General features: G+C 31.6%; 1 protein-coding gene and 1 long non-coding RNA gene across 2 annotated transcripts; both read left to right on the top strand.

Annotated features, from left to right (window-relative positions):
- Nucleotides 1–432: 432 nt before the first annotated feature.
- On the top strand, nucleotides 433–1,365 carry LOC132065637 (uncharacterized). The gene is made up of 2 exons (XR_009416761.1): nucleotides 433–910; nucleotides 1,017–1,365. It is a non-coding gene; the product is annotated as an uncharacterized LOC132065637 (long non-coding RNA).
- An 11,958-nt stretch (nucleotides 1,366–13,323) lies between these two features.
- On the top strand, nucleotides 13,324–19,077 carry LOC132065636 (uncharacterized). The gene is made up of 7 exons (XM_059459116.1): nucleotides 13,324–13,377; nucleotides 14,395–14,684; nucleotides 16,296–16,487; nucleotides 16,684–16,923; nucleotides 17,544–17,761; nucleotides 18,010–18,264; nucleotides 18,389–19,077. The coding sequence occupies exons 2-7, from the start codon at nucleotides 14,411–14,413 to the stop codon at nucleotides 18,701–18,703; spliced, it is 1,494 nt and encodes a 497-aa protein (XP_059315099.1). The 5' UTR covers nucleotides 13,324–13,377; nucleotides 14,395–14,410; the 3' UTR covers nucleotides 18,704–19,077.
- Nucleotides 19,078–22,388: the final 3,311 nt, after the last annotated feature.

Here is a 22,388-nt window from a genome sequence, read left to right as displayed (position 1 = left end):
AAGGGAAATCATGATACTACTCTCCTCTTCACTGATCGTTTGGTCTTGTAATTTCTTTTTTGTTTCCTAATTATTGTATTTCTGTTTTATACTAGTGGGATAATTAGTTGTTAAGATAGATGTCGTTCTAGTATAATGGTGAGTTAAAAAAAAAAAAAAATACACGCAAGGGTGTGGGCTAGCGATCAATGAAGTGGATGAAGACTTTAGAGACTAGGTTTCAAATCCTAGCAGAGACAAAAAAAATGCTAAGTAACTTTTTCTCATCTGCCTATACCTTGATGGATACAGTTACCAGGTACATGTGCCGATGGGGGACAGTGGGTGCCCCCTGAAATAGTCTAAGTGCGCCAAGTTAGCCAAGACACCACTATTTTATAAAAGTAATAGTTGTAAAATAGAGTCCTATCAATTGACCTATCAATTGAACGAATACTCTGAAATGAACTCCTTACTCTGAACTCTTACTTCTGTGCTAATTGAATTCTTTAAGAGGGGTAGTCTGTAGTCAGCTACTTACAGAAAGGGATCAACTTCTTCAAATGGAACAAAAGGCAAAGTAGGTTGAAGTTATTTAACAAAGTGAGATAAATGCAGGAATCATCTTGTGAATTTACATGTTTCAAATCTAGATTTTTAATTGGCTGTCATGTGTCATCAGATTTGATACTTACAATAGAGACCTATGTTCTTGTTTCCTCTTATATTGTGTGCATGTTCTAAAAGTGTTGATGCTAAATTAAAATTCTATGTTCCAAAATATAGTTATAAGTTTCTTGTTCCAGAAATTGTTTAATGAAGTTTTTTGAAAACAAAACTGCAGTTGGTGGAACTGAAAGAAGCCGAGAAGCAATCTCTTAAGGAATCTGAAAGATTAGAAAAGGAAGTTGCTGAAGTGCAAGAGTTGAAGGTGATGCAGAGCTGCCACTTAATTTCCTTTACCTCCAGATAAACACATCAATTTGTTTCTCTTCCTCAATATGCGTATTTAATCGTAGCTCTGTTTTTATTTACAGAAAAAACTCAGTACCATGCTGCAGAAGAGTACTTCGCGAAGCATCCCGAGTTAAAGAAGAAATTTGATGATGAAATTCGAAATGATTACTGGGGCTACTAATTAGCCTAATGAGCAGTTTTTGGGATCCTCCTGTGGCGTGGATTCTATGTGTTCATCTGTTATTTAGAAATAAAACGGAAGAACCAATTGGTTTGTTTTTCATTTGCTGGGCTATTTTGAAGAATTTTAACAGCTACAATGTACTTCAGCTCTGAGACAAATGTAGCATCTGTTTGGAGGATAAAGATGTCTTGAGTGGACAAGTATATCATCATTCCATTTCTGAAGAAATCTTGAATTCTTTTCTACTGGAATCCTCACTACTTGGCGTTAATCTTCCGTCTTTTTTCTGACTGCGACTTGTGTTTTGCTGATTTGATGTTATGATTGGTATATCCTTGCTTGTTTGACAAAAGAAGAGATGAGATTCTCAAATATTTAATGTAATATCCAGTTCTGAGTGTATTATAGCACATCCTGGATTTTATTATATCACGAAGAAATTTTATCCAGTCAGGATAAAGTTCCATGTTCAATGCATTTTGTATTCGTGGTTAAACTGTTACTCTTATGCAAAGAAGAGTTGCATTTCCATTTCTCAACATTCTTGTGGAATTTTATTTTGCGGTCTTTGTTGACGGCTGTCACTGTTTTCCAATTTCTGACATGCTTGTTAGCTTTTTTTTTTCCAGGAGAGAAAATTTGGCTGTAACGAAATAGACTTTGATAGGATTGCAACAGGTTGCTCTCACCGACTCAAATTATTTGTCCTTTTTTTATTTTTACACGTCTATTAAGAAATATTAATTTGAAGGGATTTTGATTACTTTACTCTTATTTATGTTTAAGTTATAATCTCTAGCCATTAAATATTTATTCTATTTATGTGTGTCATCTCAATTATTAATAAAATTTTATTAAGGATAAAATAAAATTAATTAATTTTTTCTTGAAGTTTTTAAATGATAAATAATTTGACTTAATTATTTTTAATAATTATGATAAATAATTTGAGACCAGGGTCCTTTTGCTTAATGGAGTCAAGAGGATAATGGGTGCCCTCACTTAGCATCATGTGAATTGAGCTTAGCCCTTTTCTTATTTTAAACCCCTAGAACTAGAACTAGAATGATAAGGATCGTTTGATGGTTGATGTGGCACTTTCTATGTGGTTGATAGGGGGAAAGTAGTATTATGGTTTAGGATAGCTATTGCATTAAGTCAATTCATGTTAAATGCCAAGCGGAAATTACTTTTTTGGGGTAAAATAACAATGGAACATAGATAAGGCACCTTTTGGCTTATGTAACCAGCTGGCTGTTAGTTATTTTGGGGTTTTTACATGGTGTAGCTAACATATAAGAATCATTTAAGTATGATAACTACACTTTAATTTTATTACAAATCGTAGCTATAAGGTATTTGTATTTACAATAACTATAAGGTATATGTATTTGATTGACTGTATGTTTGGGCAAACTAGATATATAATATGTTGTTTGACTAATCTATATACATATGTATTTGACTGAATGTATTTTGACAAAGTAGAGTATTTAACTTAATGTGTTGCTTGACTGATTTATATACATATGTATTTGACTGACTGTATTTTGAACCGAATACACTCGTATACAAGCGAAACCGGTAAAATATAGCTATGAATTATAATTACAAAAACAGTAGCTACGGTTGGTTAGAAACCTAAAAACTATAGCTTGTTACATAAGTTATCTTATTCCTAACTCTCTCTTACATAAGTTACCCTATTATAACTACTCTCTCCCTTGGACCTATAATTGGGCTCTCAAGCAACTGGAAAATTGCAAGAATGTAGGTCATTTTCTGCTAGCAAAGATAGGGGGTAGCATATTCTCACCTAAGCTTTGACAAGGCAATGCTTATTTTACTATATCTAACATTTGATTAGGATTGCCAAGCCAATAATTACATCAGTTTCTTAAAAAAGCCTGAGAAATTGTTAGTCAGGTTGGGTTAAACTTTAGATGATGCTGGCCAATTCCACTTGCCCCTAATAGGTTATGTTTGGCTGGAGTAAAAACAGGACAAGTTAAGAGGAGTAGATGTAATATGGGATGTAAAGTGAAGTAGAGATGGAGGAATAGGTAACTTTTCTCAATCAGTCAAATTGGACCAAAAGAAGTATTTCCACTAGGTAAATTAATTAAAAGTGTCCTTTTGAGCTTCCTTTTTTGTTTCTAGGAAGGCGGACAATAAGAATTAAGAGCCGTGGATTACAAGTCCAAAAATTTGTTTTACGAAGCTTATAAAAAAAAAATAAGTTGGGGTAGTCCAACTTATTTTTTTTTTTATAAAAAGATAGGCATTTTCCTTATAAAGTACATAAACTAAGTTAAATGGGTCCAATTATTTTTTTGAGCTTATTTTAAGACAAATGATTTTAAATTTGGCCAAAATACCAAACACTAAAAAAAAGCGCACCATTTCCAATCCATCAAATCTACACATATTGCAAGGGAAATTTTAATCAGTACTACTAAACAATAAGCTTAGTATTAGAAGTAAATCATCCATATGCCACATGGGGGAGAGATCAATTAAGTCCTTCCTACTCTATAAAAACCACACCTAGTGTAAGGCTAAAGGAGGTTTTTTATTATTGATAAATTTTGATTTTAATTCTTACAATATTTATCTAACACATTAACCTTCAATTACTGGAAATGTGTAGTTTTGATCCCTTCACTTCTAAATAATCACAAATTTCTTGAAACTTTTCGACCATTTATTTACTCATATGTTATGTTAAACTTGTATTGTTACTCCATATTTAAGGATAATATACTTCCAGAATAGTCTAAATATAATATATTTCCTCCATAAAGGAATAAAATATACACAACAACAACAAGAAAAAAAAAAAAAAAAGAGAGAGTAAACCTACCCATATTTTGGGGGTTAAGTAAAATGTATTGAGTTTTAATTGGACGGACCAAAATCTATACATACCCATAATTGAGGGAATAAAATTACTATTATCCCTAATCAATATTTTTTGCTTCAAAGGTGGATAAAATCAATGCTTCAATATTTTTCAAATGGCTATGATGAGTCAGGCTGACTCATTAAGTGATCATCTTAATTAGCTTATGAGTTGGGACAGGGACTAACATTTATTTTTGGCCAAACCATAGTTGTACAAGTCTCCTCATATGAGGACAAAAGCGCACCATTTCTATCATTTCATATCCAGAAAAAGTTAGCGACAAATCTAGAATTAACGAGCGAGACGCAATTGTCATCTCTCTAGGAAAAAAAAAAAGTATTCCGAGTTAAACAGTGAGTAATTTTAAAAGGAAACTTCTTTCTACCCGGACCTTTGAAGAAAAAAAAAAAAAAAGAGAGAGTAAACTACAAAGTAAGTAAATTTCCTTGCACTTTCATCTTCATGATGTTAGAATTTCAGGGTTTAGAGCCTGTTTGGCCTAGCTGTTTTTGAGACCAAAAGCATTTCTTATTTTTTATTTTTAAAAAAGGCATTTTTTTTGGATATTTGAGGTATATTAGTAAAATTGTTTTTAAGTAGAAGCAGAAGTAGTTTTTCTGCGATTGGGGAGAAGCAGAAAATTTCTGCTTCTTGAAAAAAAAAAAAAACAGAAGTAGAAGCAGATTTTTTTTTTTTTTACAAGACAAAAATATCCCTACCATAAATACATGTTTACCAAGTATATCCCTCATTAATCCATTAATTTCTAATTAATAATTCTTTGTGTTGAATTTTAATTTGTGGAGTGATTTTGAATTTTATTTTGGTTGTAGGTTTTTAGTATACTTAAATCATCATGTTGATATTATACCAGTATTTCATATTTTTTTATTTGTCTATGTATTATATTAATTGAAAATTTTTAATATGTACTTTTAAATTTTAATTAAATAAAAGTAAAAACTTATTGAAGACTTTCATAATAAATATTTAAAATAATTTCTCTCTGTAAAATAATATTGATAGTAAACGTTCATTGATACTTGTCCTTTTTCGTAATTTAACACTGAAAAGTACTTTTTTAAGAAGATTAACCAAAGACGATCTGCTTACTAAAAGCAGTCAAAAATATTTTTCAAATGAATTAGCCAAACATAAATTATTTCTCACCAAAAGTACTTTTTTGAAAAACACTTTTTAAAATTTTTTAAAAAAGCACTTCTCAAAATAAGCAGTTTTTAGTCGATAGGCCAAACATGTTCTTAATTAGAACAAGCAATACGATATTAATGGTGTGTTTGATATGGATGAAAATGTTTTCCATTTTTAATATATTTATGTTATGTTTTGGTTAATATTTTTTCAAGAAAATGACTTTTTTAATACAAGTAGAGAAACGAGTTTCGTAAGTGACATTTCATGTTTATTGTTTTACCTCACCCCAACACTCCACCCAGCCCCATCCTTATCCTCACCCCGCACGCTAAACCCCATAGACCAAAAGTGGTAAGTTGAACACCCTTAGCTTCATCGAAAAGATATATTGTGAATATAAAAGATTATACTGCATATACATATATTTATTAAATCTTGAGCACCCTCAATACAATTTCTAGTTTCACCACTGCTCGAACCCCCGCCTTCCAATCCCCTAGCCCCGCTCCTACTCCCAAGTACACTTCCACTCCCAACCCCACCCCTACAACCCCCGATCTACCCCCTATCCCCAACTCACCCCCCCCCCCCACCACACACACACCCCACCCTCCTTTCCACCATTATTGTGTCTAGATCATAGATAAATATTTTCGGATATGTTTTTTTTTTTACTTAGCAAACACAGAAAAATAAGTAATAAAATCACTTATTTTTTTTAGAAGACATTTTCCTTCATACCAAATATTACCTTCTAAAAGTTAAAATAGTTATAATGAAATGACTTTCATCCATAAGTTAGGGAAGTCATTTTCTCCTTTCTAACTTTTTTATTCTTAAACTTGTAGAAAACTTTACTTCCTCGTAGAAAATAATTTTCATTACATAATTCATGTGATACGTGTAAACTTATTTTTCTCCTTACTCACATCCTGTCTTTAATTTCTGTGGGCAATTTCACGAGTAACATGGAATCAAAATAAGTTGTGGGATCTCTTGGCTGTTAATGTTTACAGTCTGTATTTCGTATCACTTACGCTGGACCACCACACCTAATTTATTCTTCATATGTCAATCATTGTGTATGTATGTATGGGCAATATAATGGGTATTAGATTCCACGTGCAATTTTTCAACTATTCTACTTTTAAAAAGGCCCCCACTTTTTCTTCATTCTCTAATTATTTTTTGTTCTTATTAGTATTTTATTTTACTCCCCAAAAGTTACATTCTTTAATATATATGCATCCCAGTTTTTTCAGCATGCACCACACTGATCTACTCGAAGCAATCTCATTTTCATTAATGCAACTTTGCAAGTGCTCTTTTCTAGATTCACGCGAGCTCACCCATATATATTATTTAGGGGTGGTTTGATTCAAGGGATTAGATGGGTTATCTCGAGATAAAAGTTGGAATTATTTGGGTTATTTCATGTTTGATAGGAGATATTAGTTAAAAATGGTAATATTATTTTAATATCAAAATTTTGTATAACTTATTTCATATAAAAAATGGAATAAGTTATCCAAATTATTATTTAGAATTTAATCCCGTAACTATAATCTTGAAATATCTTGGTTTGAACCACACGACCTATCATAGTTTAAAATTTATGCACTGATATTGTATATTTATATAATCAAATCACTTAAAAGGAAGTACAAATAATTTATTAAATATTAATTAAAAATAATTGTAAGTAAATATGTTATAATAGGTTAAATTATAAATGATATAAGTATTATTTATATTATTAGTACATACATGAAATTTAATCATTATCACATTTCTTAATCTAAAAATGACAAAATTTGAAATACGAGGATTAATGCATTCGATTTTTATGCAAAATTGAAGATTTATAACATGTAATTGTTGATTATCAATTTTATTCTAGCTGAACTGTTTTGCATTTATCGTATTTAAGGGGACCATGGACTTTCGGTCTTGTTTCAAGTACATAGAAAAATTAACATCCACGTTTTTTTAGTTATAGAGTACTTATTAAAAAAAATTAATGATACTTTAGTCAAATAAAAATGCAAATCCACATGTTACGATCCATTTTAGGACGCTGTTAGGAGGGGTTCTACGGTTAAAACATTGCTTTCTTTTCTCGAAATAATATTTGTTGATTACTTTTCGTTTATATTTTTAAGAAATGGTCAATATTATGAAATTTCAAATTTTACAATTAAAATTTCATAATAAAGTCCTAAAAATTTATCTGTTGAATTTGAAACCCTATGACAAATTATTTTAAGAACCGAACAATAATTATTTATGAATTTTAGCCTTACTTTTCATCCCATGTTGCTACTCGCTTTTGCATCTAATCCATGTGCATGCTAATATGAATTTACATTCTATAAGATTCATTAAAGAGTGAAACACTCCCATAACAATTTTTTTTTTCATTCCTAAAGCTCGAATATGAAACATTTAAATTTTTAAATGAAACATTGATTTCTTTCGTTTCAATAGGATTATTAAGTGATTTCCAGGAGTTCAAAAGCATACAAGCTTGTGAAGAGCAAAGAAAAATAATTTGAGTTTAAGTTTGGACGATGTATATATTTTTATAATATCAAGTTTAATTGTATAATAATGAAAAACTGTTTATAGACACTTTATTATTATAACATGAAAATAAAATAATAATTATAATAAAATAAACATGTAAAATTCTCTTACTATTTATGTATTATAACTTTTTCCCCACGTTTATGTATATAATTTAAATTTTTAAATATTTTCTTGGAATTTCCAAAAGCACCTTCAAATCTAAACGACCTACGTCCTAAATTTAAGTTCCATTTCATTTATCTTTCTGTCGTCTAACTTATAGTTATCTTTTTTAAAAATAAAATTTATTTTCATTTTGCTAGTTTTGTTACCAAATACAAAAGTTAAACAATTTAGTATAACAAATGTTTACATCTTTCTTTTTAAGTGAATATTATTGAAATAGTAAATTGGCTATAATTTCGTGGCCAAAAAATTATACGTTCTAAACTAAGAAAAGGACATACATAAGCGTCTCAATCTTATCGTCTCCTAAGAATAGTGTAATAGTTCAGTGACAACGAGATCTGAATTAAATTTTATGTTAGTAGTGAAGCAAACCAAAGTATAACTATGTTTTATTGATGTGATAGGTTGTCCTTTTTGAATTATAAACTTTTGTGTTAGGATACCTGTAATAGTGTTGTAGAAATACAACTTTTAAATTTACTAAGTCATCACTTATTTTTTGAACCTTTTAACATATGTACAGGGTGTGTATCTAACCTAATAAATTAAGACATTTTTTACTTTCTTTTAACTATGGAAAAGAAAGGGCTTAATCAAACTAACTTCAGTAAGATAACCCTATTTTTAAAGAAGAAGAAGAAGAAGAAGATGTTATATACGCTTTTAGAATAAATTACTTCTTATGCTATCAGATAACGTAAAGCACATTTAAACTTTAGCTTCTTTAAATTATGATATCATATGTAATCTTTAAACTAAAATAATTTACTTTCTACGTTAGATAAAGACAATCTATCGAATATCAAAATTCGTTACTCATACTACAACATATATCAGGTAAATTCAAAAATAAAAATAAAAATTCTAACCCTTTTCTCCTTCCACCCTATCTTTTATACAAAAAGAGTATTTATATTGTTATTTACCTTAAACATATTCAATTTATCATTTCAAACTTACATTAAACACAAAACAAAAGAAAACTAGAAATAGATTAATGGTTTTGATTTGAATGAAGTAAAATTAAATATTAATTAATTTTTTCGACCAAGCTTTCTTGAATCAAGTGCTACACTGCAAGAGCCAGGGAAGGCCAAGAAAGAAATAAAAAAGCTGGGGGAAGGCGAGGATATTTAAATACACATAATTGTATACTTCTCAAGCACTTAGTGCTAAATGGTTTGAAAATGCAAAGTTATGCACCGATCAACCCGCCGCTTCTCGGTCCCCAACGTGAGGAGGGAAGACCAAGAAAAACCTCGAAGCTTTTGCTTTTATGTGAGGAGGGAAACCCGAAGAAAAACCTCTCAAGTTTCTAAAACAGAATAAATTGTTGATAATGAAAGAGGAAGAACTACCCGCTAAAAATAAAAAATGGATTTACAACATACAATGTAAGAGTAAATATTTGTTGGATTGGGTATATTTGTTGCAACTTTTACTATTTTTTTTGCTTTGTCTCAAGACATGGCTTGCCAAGTAGTAGGATAATTGATGTTCACTGATATTCTTGGGGACCTTGGTCACAAAGCAAGGATCTGAGGTGGAAGGGCAAAGAAGACGATGACATCAAATTTTGAAGAGATGAGGGTAAATAAAAGGAAAAAGTGACAAATGAACTCGCGGTCCAATTATTTTTAGTTGGTAGAACAAGTTAATGTAGTTGTTAGTTTTTGCGGTTCATAAACAAACTAAAAACGCGCTTTTGTGACATTATGCTAAAATGTTGCACTCAAAATGTGATGCAACTTTTGTACAAACTTATATTGGTGCAAGTGTTTATATATAGCGAGGTCGCTTTACAATCCAAACATCGGTGCGACATGTTTAATGTTGCAAACCAAAGTCATTTTATCCACAAAAAACGAATGAAGGAAAAAAAGACATTATAAATATAGGCAGAAAAGGAAAGAAAAAATTTACCGGCAGATACCGGTAACGTTAGTTACACTTTCAAATCGCAATAAAAAACAAACCAAAAACAAACACGTCCCCCACCACTACTCCACTCCACTACTATCTCCACCTCACTCCATTCCACTATCTTCCTTACGTGGTTAAATCTCAGCCCTTCATCCATCCATCACCTCTACCTACCAACTTTGCCTATATATATGTATTTTTCAAGCATATAAACCAAAGTTACATTATATTGTGTTTCAAGGCCCCCACCACACACTTCCTTCACTTAGATAAACCTCAAACATTTATGTTGAAGAAACCTTTGATTTCTAAATTAAAGGGATTTCATTCATCAACAAAACATCCAAAAAAAAGAAAACTAGAAAGGATTCCAACAATAACCACAAGACAAAATAAAATGGAAAAGTATACATTAAACACCATTTTTTCCAAGCATTTATACATAAACCATTCAACTTCAAAACAAGAAACACAAAGCAATTGGTCAGAAAGTTGAAGAATTTCATACATGTGATCGTGTATAAAAAACAAAACAAGATACAAAATGTGAAAATCAAATTAGAGCTATATATCCTTCTTTTTCGATTTTATCTCTTTTGCATTTTCAATTTCGCCCCATTAATCACACTTATTGTTCTTCCATCTCCTTCATTTTTATCACTTGAGACGGTTCTTCCATTTGATCTAATTTCAAAACTAAATTGAATTATATCAAACTCAATATTTTAAAACAAAATTCTCTTCATTTTGTTCACCAACTTTGGAATAATGTATTTCGATCTTTCATCAACTTTGGAAAGATCCCTCCATCGAAAAAATTTACACTTCTTCGAACCATAGTAAAGACCAATATCTTCTTTATATTGTCGACCGTGAAATAAATTAACACACCATTTATCGCACCTCCTCATTCAACATTGGATCTTCATTGTCCACACAAATTCAAATCCAATCTTGTTTCTTCCATAGCTAACCACAATTTTGGGGAAAGAAATTAAGCCCATTTGGGTAAGAATTGAAACATGAAGAGAAGAAATTTACCAAAAATTTACGCCAACTCAATGTGGAAGAAGAAAGAAGATGTAGCCTTTTATGATTTAAGATTGGATTTGGGAATTAAAAACGTTTAAAATATTGATTCCATATAGTTTTTATCATCTCTTTATTTGAATAAATAAAGAGTGACACATAATACACAAAAAATAAGTCCAAAGGGGGGTCGGAGTATAAATATGAGTATGTTAGAGGAGTGTTTTGAATACTTTTCCCTTTTGTTACCAACAAAAAGCAATAGTATAACAAATGTTTACATCTTTCTTAAGTGAATATTATTGAAAAGTAAGGCTATACGTGGCCACCATACGTTCTAAACTAAGAAAAGGACATACATAAGCGTCTCAATCTTATCGTCTCCTAAGAATAGTGTAATAGTTCAGTGACAACGAGATATAAAAAACACCATTTTTAAGTATTTGATTACAACTTTTAAATTTACTAAGTCATACTTATTTTTTGACATCTTTGTTGATCTAACCTAATAAATTAAGAATTTTTTACTTTCTTTTAACTATGGAAAAGAACAAAACTTCAGTAGATAACCTATTTTTAAAGAAGAAGAAGAAGAAGAAGAAGATGTTATATACGTTTTAGAATAAATTACTTCTATGCTATCAGATAACGGAAAGCACATTTAAACTTTAGTTTAAATTATGATATCATATGTAATCTTTAAACTAAAATAATTTGACTTTCTACGTTAGATAAAGACAATCTATCGAATATCAAAATTCGTTACTATATTATATCAGGTAAATTCAAAAATAAAATAAAAATATATCTTTTATACAAAAAGAGTATTTATATTGTTATTTACCTTAAACATATACAATTTATCATGACTGAGTGATTTAATGAAGTAAAATTAAATATTAATTAATTTTAATTAAATAAAAAAATTCTATATTTAAATACATAATATGCATTGTATTGACTAGGTGTCATTTTATCCACAAATAGAATGAAGGAAAAAAAAATTACAGAAAAGGAAAGAAAAAATTTACCGGCAGATACCGGTAACGTTAGTTACACTTTCAAATCGCAATAAAAAACAAACCAAAAACAAACACGTCCCCCACCACGACTCCACTTACTGTCCCACCTCACTCCACTCCACTCTCTTCCTTACGTGGTTAAATCTCAGCCCTTCATCCTCACCTCTACCTACCACCCCCTATATTTTCCTCTAATTACACTTTCACCCCCACCACAATTTCCTTCACTTAATAAACCTCAAACATTTTAAGCAAGAAAAATGGCGAAACAAAATCCAAAAAAGCTTACACAATAACGCAATGACATATACAAAACACCATTCTCATTTATACATCTTGTTCATGTTCATACACGCAAAGGTAGAATTATATATACATATAAAAACGGGAATTATACATATATACGTTCATAACCTTACATTTAATTATATCAAACTCAATATTTTAAAAAAAAAAAAATACACCAAAAAGTTATCGTAATATATATATATTTAGAATAAATTAACTTTATGAGATATATAAAACTTGTTTGGATCACATATATATATATATATATATATATGTTTATATAGTGAGGGAAGAGTAATAATAGTAATAGAAAGAGAGAGATAAATTTTTGACCCCAATTTCCTTCACTTAATAAAACTCAAAACTTTTTCATCATCAATGGCGGAACAAAATCCAAAAAATGCTTATACTATAACACAATGACATATAAAAAACACCATTTTTCATAGATAGATATATGTGACATCTTTGTTCATCACGAAAAAGTTGAATTACATATCCATGCACGCGTACAAAGTAGTAGAACCTATTCATATGTGTATGTTAAATACTCTCTATGTCCCAAACAAAGTTGAATTTCAAGAGTTAAACCATTTGATTTTGACTGTGATTTCGGGCATAAAATCTTTATAATTTTTAAAATAAAATTAATATATTTAGGAATCCACAATAATTCACAATTCAAAATATTTAAAATATATACAAAAAAGTACGATCAAAGAAATACTTGTTTGAATATCGAAATGCGAAATTTACATGTAAATTGGGACTTAGGGAGTACTATATAGTGAGGGAGGAGGAATTTTGACCCCCTATATTTTCCTCTAACTATACTTTGACCCCAATATTTTCCTCTAATTACACTTTGACCCACAATTTCCGACACTTGAAAACCACAACTTTTTCATCACCAATGGCGAAACAAAATCCAAAAAAAGCTTACAAAATGACATACACAAAAAAACACCATTTCTCACATACTATTTTCTTTGTTCATAACCTTACATTTACATAAATATACACACAATATACAGGAATCTATACATATATATATATATATATGAAAAATAATAGTAATAGAAAGAGAGAGATTTTTGAAAATTTTGATTTTCCATGGAAACGAGTCGTCATCATGGAGAGAGTTGTGTTTCGGACACCGGAATCCGGTACAATTCGAGGTATTCCGGTGGTTACCGAAGAAAAATACTTTATTCATAAACTCATAAATCTGTAAATGTACTGCTATTACATACTTGACTAAAAACAGGAAAACCTGTATGATTTTTTTTAGTTTGAAAATTTGAGTTTTTGAAATTGTGATTTTTGGAACTTTGAAGAAAATATTTTGATTCTTTTTTTCTTCAAAATCTGATCAAATTTCATGGTCAAACACATATTTGAAGATAAATTTTCAAAATCTGATCAAATTTCATGGCCAAACATATATTTGGAGATGAATTTTCAAAATCTAATCAAACTTCATAGTCAAACAGATACTTGAAGATGAATTTTCAAAATCTGATAAAATTTGATGGCCAAACAGATATTTGAAGTTGAATTCTCAAAATCTGACTAAATTTCATGGCCAAACAGATATTTGAAGATGAATTTTCAAAATTTGATCAAAGTTTATGGCCAAACAGATATTTGAAGATAAATTTTCAAAATCTAATCAAACTTCATAGTCAAACAGATACTTGAAGATGAATTTTCAAAATCTGATAAAATTTGATGGCCAAACAGATATTTGAAGTTAAATTCTCAAAATCTGACTAAATTTCATGGCCAAACAGATATTTGAAGATGAATTTTCAAAATTTGATCAAAGTTTATGGCCAAACAGATATTTGAAGATAAATTTTCAAAATCTAATCAAACTTCATAGTCAAACAGATACTTGAAGATGAATTTTCAAAATCTGATAAAATTTGATGGCCAAACAGATATTTGAAGTTAAATTCTCAAAATCTGACTAAATTTCATGGCCAAATAGATATTTGAAGATGAATTTTCAAAATTTGATCAAAGTTTATGGCCAAACAGATATTTGAAGATAAATTTTCAAAATCTGATCCAAAATCTACAGGCCAAACGCTAACTAAATTTGACTGTAAATCCTAACTAGACATGAATTAAAACACTAAATTCTAACTAATTTTGGTTTCCTGCAACGTTTTTTTTTTTTTTCCCAACAGTTACGTGGCGGCGGAGATGAAAGGTAATGATGCTGAGAATTGGAAATTTCATGCGGTGGAGTTTGCGAAAGGATTTGGGGAGATGAGTGTGGAGTTTGGGAAAGGAGTTAGGGATGTGTTGAAGCAGAGTGTTATAAAAGAGGATTCGATACTTGTGAGGAAAATTGGAGTGCCTTGTTATAAGGTTTGCAGGAGATTGAGTTTTTTGAATGAATATTTGCTGCCAGAAGATCGTGATCCGGCTCATGCTTGGAGTGTTATATTATTTGTCTTGTTTATTGCTTCTGCAGGTAACTGTAATTTAAGGTTCTATCGCTTGCTTTTATGGGAATGTAGGTTGAATTTGATGAACTTTGTTTGCTTTTTAAGAGCTTATGAAATTTCAAGTAATGTTGATTTTTGAAGTAGGAATATATTCGCTTCAACTAGGGAATTTCTTACAATGATCACATATTTCTCATAGATGAGGCTGGTTGGAAGTTGGGCTGCTGCTTTAGTTATCTGGCTACTGAGGGTGTGTTTGATGAAAATGTTTTTGTTGGAAAATAAGTGGTTTTCCTACTCATTTTCTTGTGTTTGGTATGCAAGTTGAAAAATGTAATTTTAAGAGCATTTGCATATATTCAAAGCAAAACACTATGAAGTTTTTGAATTCAGAGTGCAACTTCTGGTGATGGAGTGTAGGAAGGGGTAGGTGGGAGTAGGGCAGGGGGGTGGTAGTGGGGTGGATAGTGCGGGGTGGGTTGGGGTTGTGTTGGTGTGTTTATTGATCCGGAAAATGTTTTCTCTCAAAATTTTAAGGAAAACATTTTCCATGGGAAATCATTTTCCGAGATATTTAATGCAACCAAACAAGGGAAAATAATATTTTTCGGAAATCATTTTCTGTCATTCCAAACACATCCTGAGATGTTGTCATTTTGACTCTGAGAATGGTTCTAGGTCTTGTTAATTTGGTCCCAAGGGAACAAACTCTGGCCGCAGTTGGAATTTTAATGTTTCGATTTTGAATCTCGGTGGTTGTGCTTGGCCTTTCTTGTTCATTGTTAACTATGTTGATGCGAAAAACAACACTTATTAAGAGTGCATTTAGAAAACCAGCCTGCATCTCGAATTCCGAAGGGTGGTGAAAAAGGAGGATAATTCGCATTTTCTCACCTTAGGGAATTGATTTATCTCATTTGACTTTTGTTGTAGTCTTCGCTGGTTCAATTTCAGAGATGTTGAACCAGTTTGTATAACTATGGCATTCAATTGGTGAGATGGTTTAGAGGGCCGTTTCTCACTGTAGATTTAGAAGGCCGTTTCTCTGATTGTAGTCACTGTAGGACACAAGGATTCAACTCCAATCCACCATGGTGGAGTAAAGCACTTTGATTCTTCCAGCATTAAAACTAGTTTCACCACGTCTTTGGAAACATATTGATCAACAATCTACAGGAACTATGGTCATGACTCTGATATATGTGGCTGGAGAAAGGCTTGTCTGCATAAATGATAATCAGACATTTATAGCTTCTGCTTTCAACTTTTAACACCAGAGCATATGGAGTGTGAAAATTTCCAGATTGGTGTCTGGCTTGAAATAATATGCATGATTACCTGATAAAAAAAAAATATGCATGATTACTTGTTGAGCTTCACAAGGTTATTTTTCCTTTTAGGACTAGAATGTCGTCAGTAATTGATAGAGAACAAAAAAAGTTCGAGTTGCTCTCACTGTTCCACAGGAATTTGTGAAAATTAGGTTATACAGTGGGTTGAAAATTTGGTATCTGTCATTTCTGTTGATCAAATTCACCTATGCATGCAAATGTCCTCATGATCTCAGGACTGGTTGCTCATGTTCTCCCTTTCTATACGTTTACTTTATATAATTGCTGATTAAAGCTAATCTGCAGTGCTGATTGCAAGTAATGATAATATATATCCAACTCCATCGGTCAAGAAAGTTTATATACATCCTCCAAGTGCTAGTCGAATTTTGCTCCCAGACGGTAGACATTTGGCTTATCATCAGCAAGGCGTTCCTGCAGAGCTGTCTAGATTTTCTATGATTGCTCCACATTCTTTTCTCTCGTCTCGGCTTGCAGGTATTGTACTAAATATCAGCCCTTAAACCTTTCCAATCAACACTATGTATGGTCACCCCTGCTATACTTCCCTTCTTCCTGTTCTCTGTTTTCACCCCAAACAAACATAGATCAAATTGGTTAATTCTGCTATAGTCGTTTATGCAAGCTTTTGCATATGCATTAATGGTGTGTGTTTGTTTTCCCAAACAAGCAGGAATACCTGGCATCAAGACTTCTCTGCTGGAAGAATATGGTATTCGCTTGGTAACATATGATCTTCCAGGATTTGGAGAAAGTGATCCTCATCCTTCCAGGAACCTTGAATCATCAGCCATGGATATGCTACATTTATCATATGCTGTCAATGTTACTGACAAATTCTGGGTGGTGGCATACTCTGGTGGAAGTATGCATGCTTGGGCTGCCCTTAGATACATCCCTGACAGGATTGCAGGTAAAATTATCTGTCTTTGCTTTTGCAATTTGTATGTCATTCCCCTCTCCAGTGCACATGCAAGATTCTTTAGATAAATCAAATTCTTTAGATAAATCATTCTGCGGCCGACTTAAAGAAGCACCTATGTGGCTTCTGTCAGCCTGTCACAGTCAACGTGTTTGATGGCTTATCACGGGGGTTCGGAGGCTTTACAACTCCATAGCTTCTTTTCAGGGCTAAAGGGACACAAAAATTTGGTAAGAAAAAAAATGGACACAAAAAATTGCCAAAGAATAAGAAGTATTGACGAAGTTTATGAATCTTGTCAAATGAGTGAAACACTGCAACTAACAGAGTCCTCATTAACTGAAGTGCCATGAAGGCCTAAAACATGCTTTTGCAGTTGGAAAGATCACCAGCTTCTACAGTGGGTGAAATAAGGCCTGATAATACTGTTGATGCTCCTCTTTGAATTCTGGGTCCCTAGGGTTCTCTAAACATTTCATTGCACCTGAGATTTATGGCGAAGATTTCAAAAGCCCCATTACACTTTATTCTGGTTCACTCAAGATGCGAAACAAAATTTAGGTTAGCATCATATTCTCTCAGTTGAATCTAATTGCTGAGTGGATTTGCAGGTGCAGTCATGGTTGCTCCAATGGTTAACCCATATGAACCAAAAATGACCAAGGAGGATAAGAATAAAATGTGGAAGAACTGGACAACGAAGAAGAAAGCCATGCATATATTAGCTAGGAAGTTTCCAAGACTACTTCATTACTTTTACCGTAGAAGCTTCCTCAGTGGAGTCCATGGCCAGATCGAAACACGGCTTGCCTTGTCACTTGGAATAAGAGTGAGTAACCTTGGGTCTACTATGAAATAGTGTAACAAGAGTAACACCGCAAAGTTGATTGTATACATGTTATTAAGATAGATTCATGAATGAAATAAAGCTAAAGAGAAATCAAATCACTAAAAAGTTGTTTACGCCTTTATTTGTAGTTAAAAAACAGCATTGTTTTATAAGAGATCCTGTGGAGGTTGAGTGATATTTTCACAGGTCAACATTTCCTAATCGATAGAATGACTAAACCTTTCCAGGATAAAGCTTTGTTGGAGCACCCATTGTTTGATGAGTTCTGGCAGAGAGATCTAGAAGAATCTGTTCGACAGAAGAACGCGAAACCATTTGTGGAGGAAGCTGTCTTACAGGTTTCAAATTGGGGTTTTAGCCCTGCAGACCTCAAAGTGCAGAGGAAACGCCCTGGAAAGGGTATTTTGCATTGGATTAAATCTCTATATGGTCAAACAGAAGAAATTTTGACTGGATTTATTGGTCAAATACATGTATGGCAGGTTGGTTCATATCTCCTTTACCCGTTAATATTCTTAAGACGAGTCTACTATCCTCTTGATTAATCTACATAAGCCAACACATTTCTTTATCTCGTGTGTAATTAAAATTTCCAAATTTTATCAGGGGATGGAAGATATGGTGGTACCCCCATCCACAAGTGATTTTTTGCAGCGAGTCCTACCAGATGCGATGGTACATAGGCTCTTATACGAGGGTCATTTTACTTATTTTTACTTTTGCGATGAATGCCATAGACACATTTTTAGCACTGTTTTTGGAAATCCTCAAGGACCTCTTGTCCCAGAACCAGAAGCAGAGCAATCTCCCATCCAAAACGATGACGGAGAGACACAAGATACAATTATGGGTGATGTTGCCACTGATGAAGAGAATGTATTTAGTCTAGTTAATTCTGATAAAGAAGACTACATCGACTAGCTTGTCCACGAAAACCGTCCAACTGTCCGTTATCTATATGGCCACTGCATTTCCTTCCTAGCTTTGTGAATAATACGAAGCATAGATTACCTAGGAAGATATAGTTACAGGAAAGATCAGTTTTTTTTTAACACAATTCTATATAGTGTAAGATCTACTTATTACAAGATCACAGCTATAAAGATGAGTCTCGTTATATGATTTTGATTAGGCTGGGTGCTGTTCACAGGAGAAAAAATTAGCCTTGGCAATTGATAACATTGGCATATTTATCTTGACTTCTTTTCATTTACTTTTTATTTTTCCTTTTAGCATCTTTGGTTATAAAAAGGTCCAAGAAAGTTTGGAATAAAAGCATGTTATTTCTAGTGTTCCTTTTTGTGGTGTATTGAATGTTGAAAAACTATTATCTTCCTCGGCTCATATCACAAGACCATGAGAATCATGAGAAAAATGAAGGAATATGATTTGGTCATCAAATTAACTTGCAACAGATGCATAGACGTGTTTTTACATATACTTGTTTATTTAAATGTGATTTTATATATTGTTTTCACCTTTTGAAATTGTTTAATCATGGTAGATTGATATTACTCGGTGTAAACCATGCAGATAAATATTTCACCGTGTTTTGCTGGTTTGTCTCCCTTTTCTATTTGTTAAATTAAATGAATGACACAATTGAGTATAGGGTTAACAGGTTGAACTACTGGTTTTAAAAGTTCTTTATACCTGGCTTTTTTCAAAATTAAGTTACTTTAAATTCTATAATATTTTTAAAATTGTTCAGTAATAAAGAAAATTTATTTGATTTCTATATATTTACTGTGTCGGACAAATATGTAGAACCCTAGAAGAAGAGTAAGGGAACAAGAGTATAAACTGACGGCGGAAATATCTATCGAGTTTGGTAAGTTAGGTCATTACAATTTAACAATTGTATTGTTTCTTTATTCCGAAAAGTTTGGGGTTCTCAATTTCACCCTTTCTAGGTCAACGTTGCCTTCCCTATGACTCAAACTTTTTAAATCATTTGCATAATTCACACATCATAAAGCATACCCTTATTATATTTGTAAAAATCAAATATTTAAACCCTCCATGTGTATAGGAAATTGCAAGAAGCGTACCCATCGAATGTAAAATCGAAGGGAGATAATCGAAAGGAAATTGCTACTAAAAGTTTATGAAAGTTTGAAAAGACGACAACATGCAAAAAAAGGAAGAAGATATCTATCTTACTCCCATGATTTTTCTACCTTAGATATGTGGAGGAACTGATAGTATAAACAGTTCTATTAAGTAAGAAATTAAACAGGTGAACAAAGGCTTTTCAAAATTTCATAGATAGACAATTTTCACTTTTAATATCAATCTATTGTTTATTATCTTATTCTTTTTAGAGCCCGTTTGGATTAGCTGGTTGTAAATAGCTCATAAGCATAAGTGTTAAAAACTGATTTTATAAATAAACAGTTACATGTTTGGATATAAGCGTCGAAACTGCTAGTAGTTGATGTGTTTGGAAAAAGAAAAAACTCTACGATAAATTGTTCTTTTTTTAGAATGACTAAAATATCTGTAAGCTTTAGCAAAAAATTATAAATTTAAATGTATCTTTGGAAAAACAAAAGGAGAAATAACGGATACGGGGTGAAGAGGAAGTTGGAAATTTTATTTTTGGAAAGATATTTTGAGAACTAGAAACAATATTAAGGATAAAATAGTAAAATACTAGGTCAAACAAAAAATGATGAAAACCATAAGTTGGATATGGCCAACTTATTACCAAACCCATAGAAACTTAAAAGTGCTTATAAGACAACTTGACCAGCTTATTGTAGGTATCTTCCTGCGTTTTAATATTAAATACTTAGTACGTAGTTAAATGAAAATCATACATCTCTAATATTCTTATAGGATTTCTATTAGTATTAGTATATAAGATGAGTCATACAATAAGGATGCTAAACGTAAATTTCGATTCTGTTTTTAATGATAAACAAGAGTATGTAACTTTTTTCTTGTTTTGGTCCAACTTTCTGATTTTGGGAATTGACTGACGGAGCAAGGGGCTAATATGCATTCATTTACGAGAAAATGAATATGGTCCTTAATGTACGAGCTTTGGTTAAATTTGATCCTCAATGTATAATCATGAAGGAAATAGTCTTCAATATATTTCAAAAAATAATCAATTTGATCCTAAGTCATATAAATTAAGACAATTACTGTAAAAATAGAAGAAGATCCTCGATATGTACACCGCATGTGCTATCAAACAAGGTTATCTTCTTGTATCGCTTAATTCAATCTCAGAATCTACATCAAAATTACTAAACGTGTCTTGAAAAAGTTATGAAATTTTTTTCGACGCAGGAGTAGCATTTGAAGAAAATTGCAATTTTATGATTAATATATTCAATGAAATATGAAAGAGGCCTAAAATGTCTTTGATTGAGCTAAGCTCAGTAAGGAGAAAGATACTGACCCCCTCCATATATTTTGATAGTAAAATAAACAATACCTTTATTTTTTGTATGGCTTAGGGACCAAATTGATTACTTTTTGGGATACGTAACTTTCTTTTAGTCTGTTTAAAAAAGAATGTCATTTTCTATATTTAATAATTTTTTACACTCAACATCTTACATGACATACTCCCTCCATTCCATAATAAAGTGACTTTTTAGATTTTTTATTTTGTTTCAAAATAAGGAGTGCTTTAGAATTTCAAGAAGAAATTAATCTTCTTTTTCCAAAATTATCCTTATTTACATAATCAAGAATCATTAAGTTTTTTTTTTTAGATATTTAATTAGGTATAAGTTAATAAAAATACTTTTAATTTTTTAGGAGTGAATACTTTCTTAAAGGATGTGCATAAGCCTAAAAAGTCACTTATTATGAAAGGAAAGTCGTATTAAAGACCATTTGATTCAAGGACACGACTTAGTTTAGAATCATAAAATTCAAAAGTTTTCTTCGTGAAAAAACGAGATAATAAATTAAAAAAAAGAGAGTATATACATTAAAGATCAAAGAGGTTTCGACATATTCTCAATTTACAAGAAGGTTTTTCTAGAAGAGCCGTGAGACGTGAGTACAAATCTTCTAAGGCAAAAGTCATAGATAACTTCAAACTTTCTCACATTTTTTCTCTACCTAAACCGAGAGTTATCACCTATCGATCTACCTAAACCCTGAATTTACCACTTAAATACTTTTTTGACTATCAGCTATAATTATAGAGTGTGTGCAGTGCACTCGCGATGACGTGGCAGAATGTTAATTAGAAGATGACATGTGGCATTTTGGCCCACAATAATAATTAAAGGATGAATTATGAGAAAAGAAAAACTAATTTAAAAAGAAAAAAAAAACAATCTACAATTAACCCACATGGATTACAGCCATCCCCTATCTATCCAGCCATCCCCCATTCTTTTTCTCCATTCCATTTGTTCCTTAATGGAAATTTTTTCTATTAGTATTTGTTTTCTTCTTTTACTGGAATCTTGAAAAGAAAAAAGTACTAGTTCAACAAACAAAGAGGAGCTTTGAAAGAAGAAGAAGAGCTAAAGGATGTCGTTTGTTTTGGGTGTTGTAATTGGGATTATAGTTGGAGTTGGTATAATAGTTGGTTTTGTTAAATCTGAAAATGCAAGATCCAACTGTCGTTCTG

Source organism: Lycium ferocissimum, chromosome 7, assembly GCF_029784015.1.
Source record: "Lycium ferocissimum isolate CSIRO_LF1 chromosome 7, AGI_CSIRO_Lferr_CH_V1, whole genome shotgun sequence".
Lineage (NCBI taxonomy): Eukaryota > Viridiplantae > Streptophyta > Magnoliopsida > Solanales > Solanaceae > Lycium > Lycium ferocissimum.
This window is presented reverse-complemented; position numbering and strand designations above follow the sequence as displayed.

Bases quoted from the DNA above. Each gene is read 5' to 3' on its own strand.
- LOC132065636 (XM_059459116.1), top strand. From the start codon at position 14,411: ATGAAAGGTAATGATGCTGAGAATTGGAAATTTCATGCGGTGGAGTTT. The intron at 14,685-16,295 runs GTAACTGTAATT...GCTAATCTGCAG, and splicing joins CTTGTTTATTGCTTCTGCAG to TGCTGATTGCAAGTAATGAT. The intron at 18,265-18,388 runs GTTGGTTCATAT...AAATTTTATCAG, and splicing joins GTCAAATACATGTATGGCAG to GGGATGGAAGATATGGTGGT.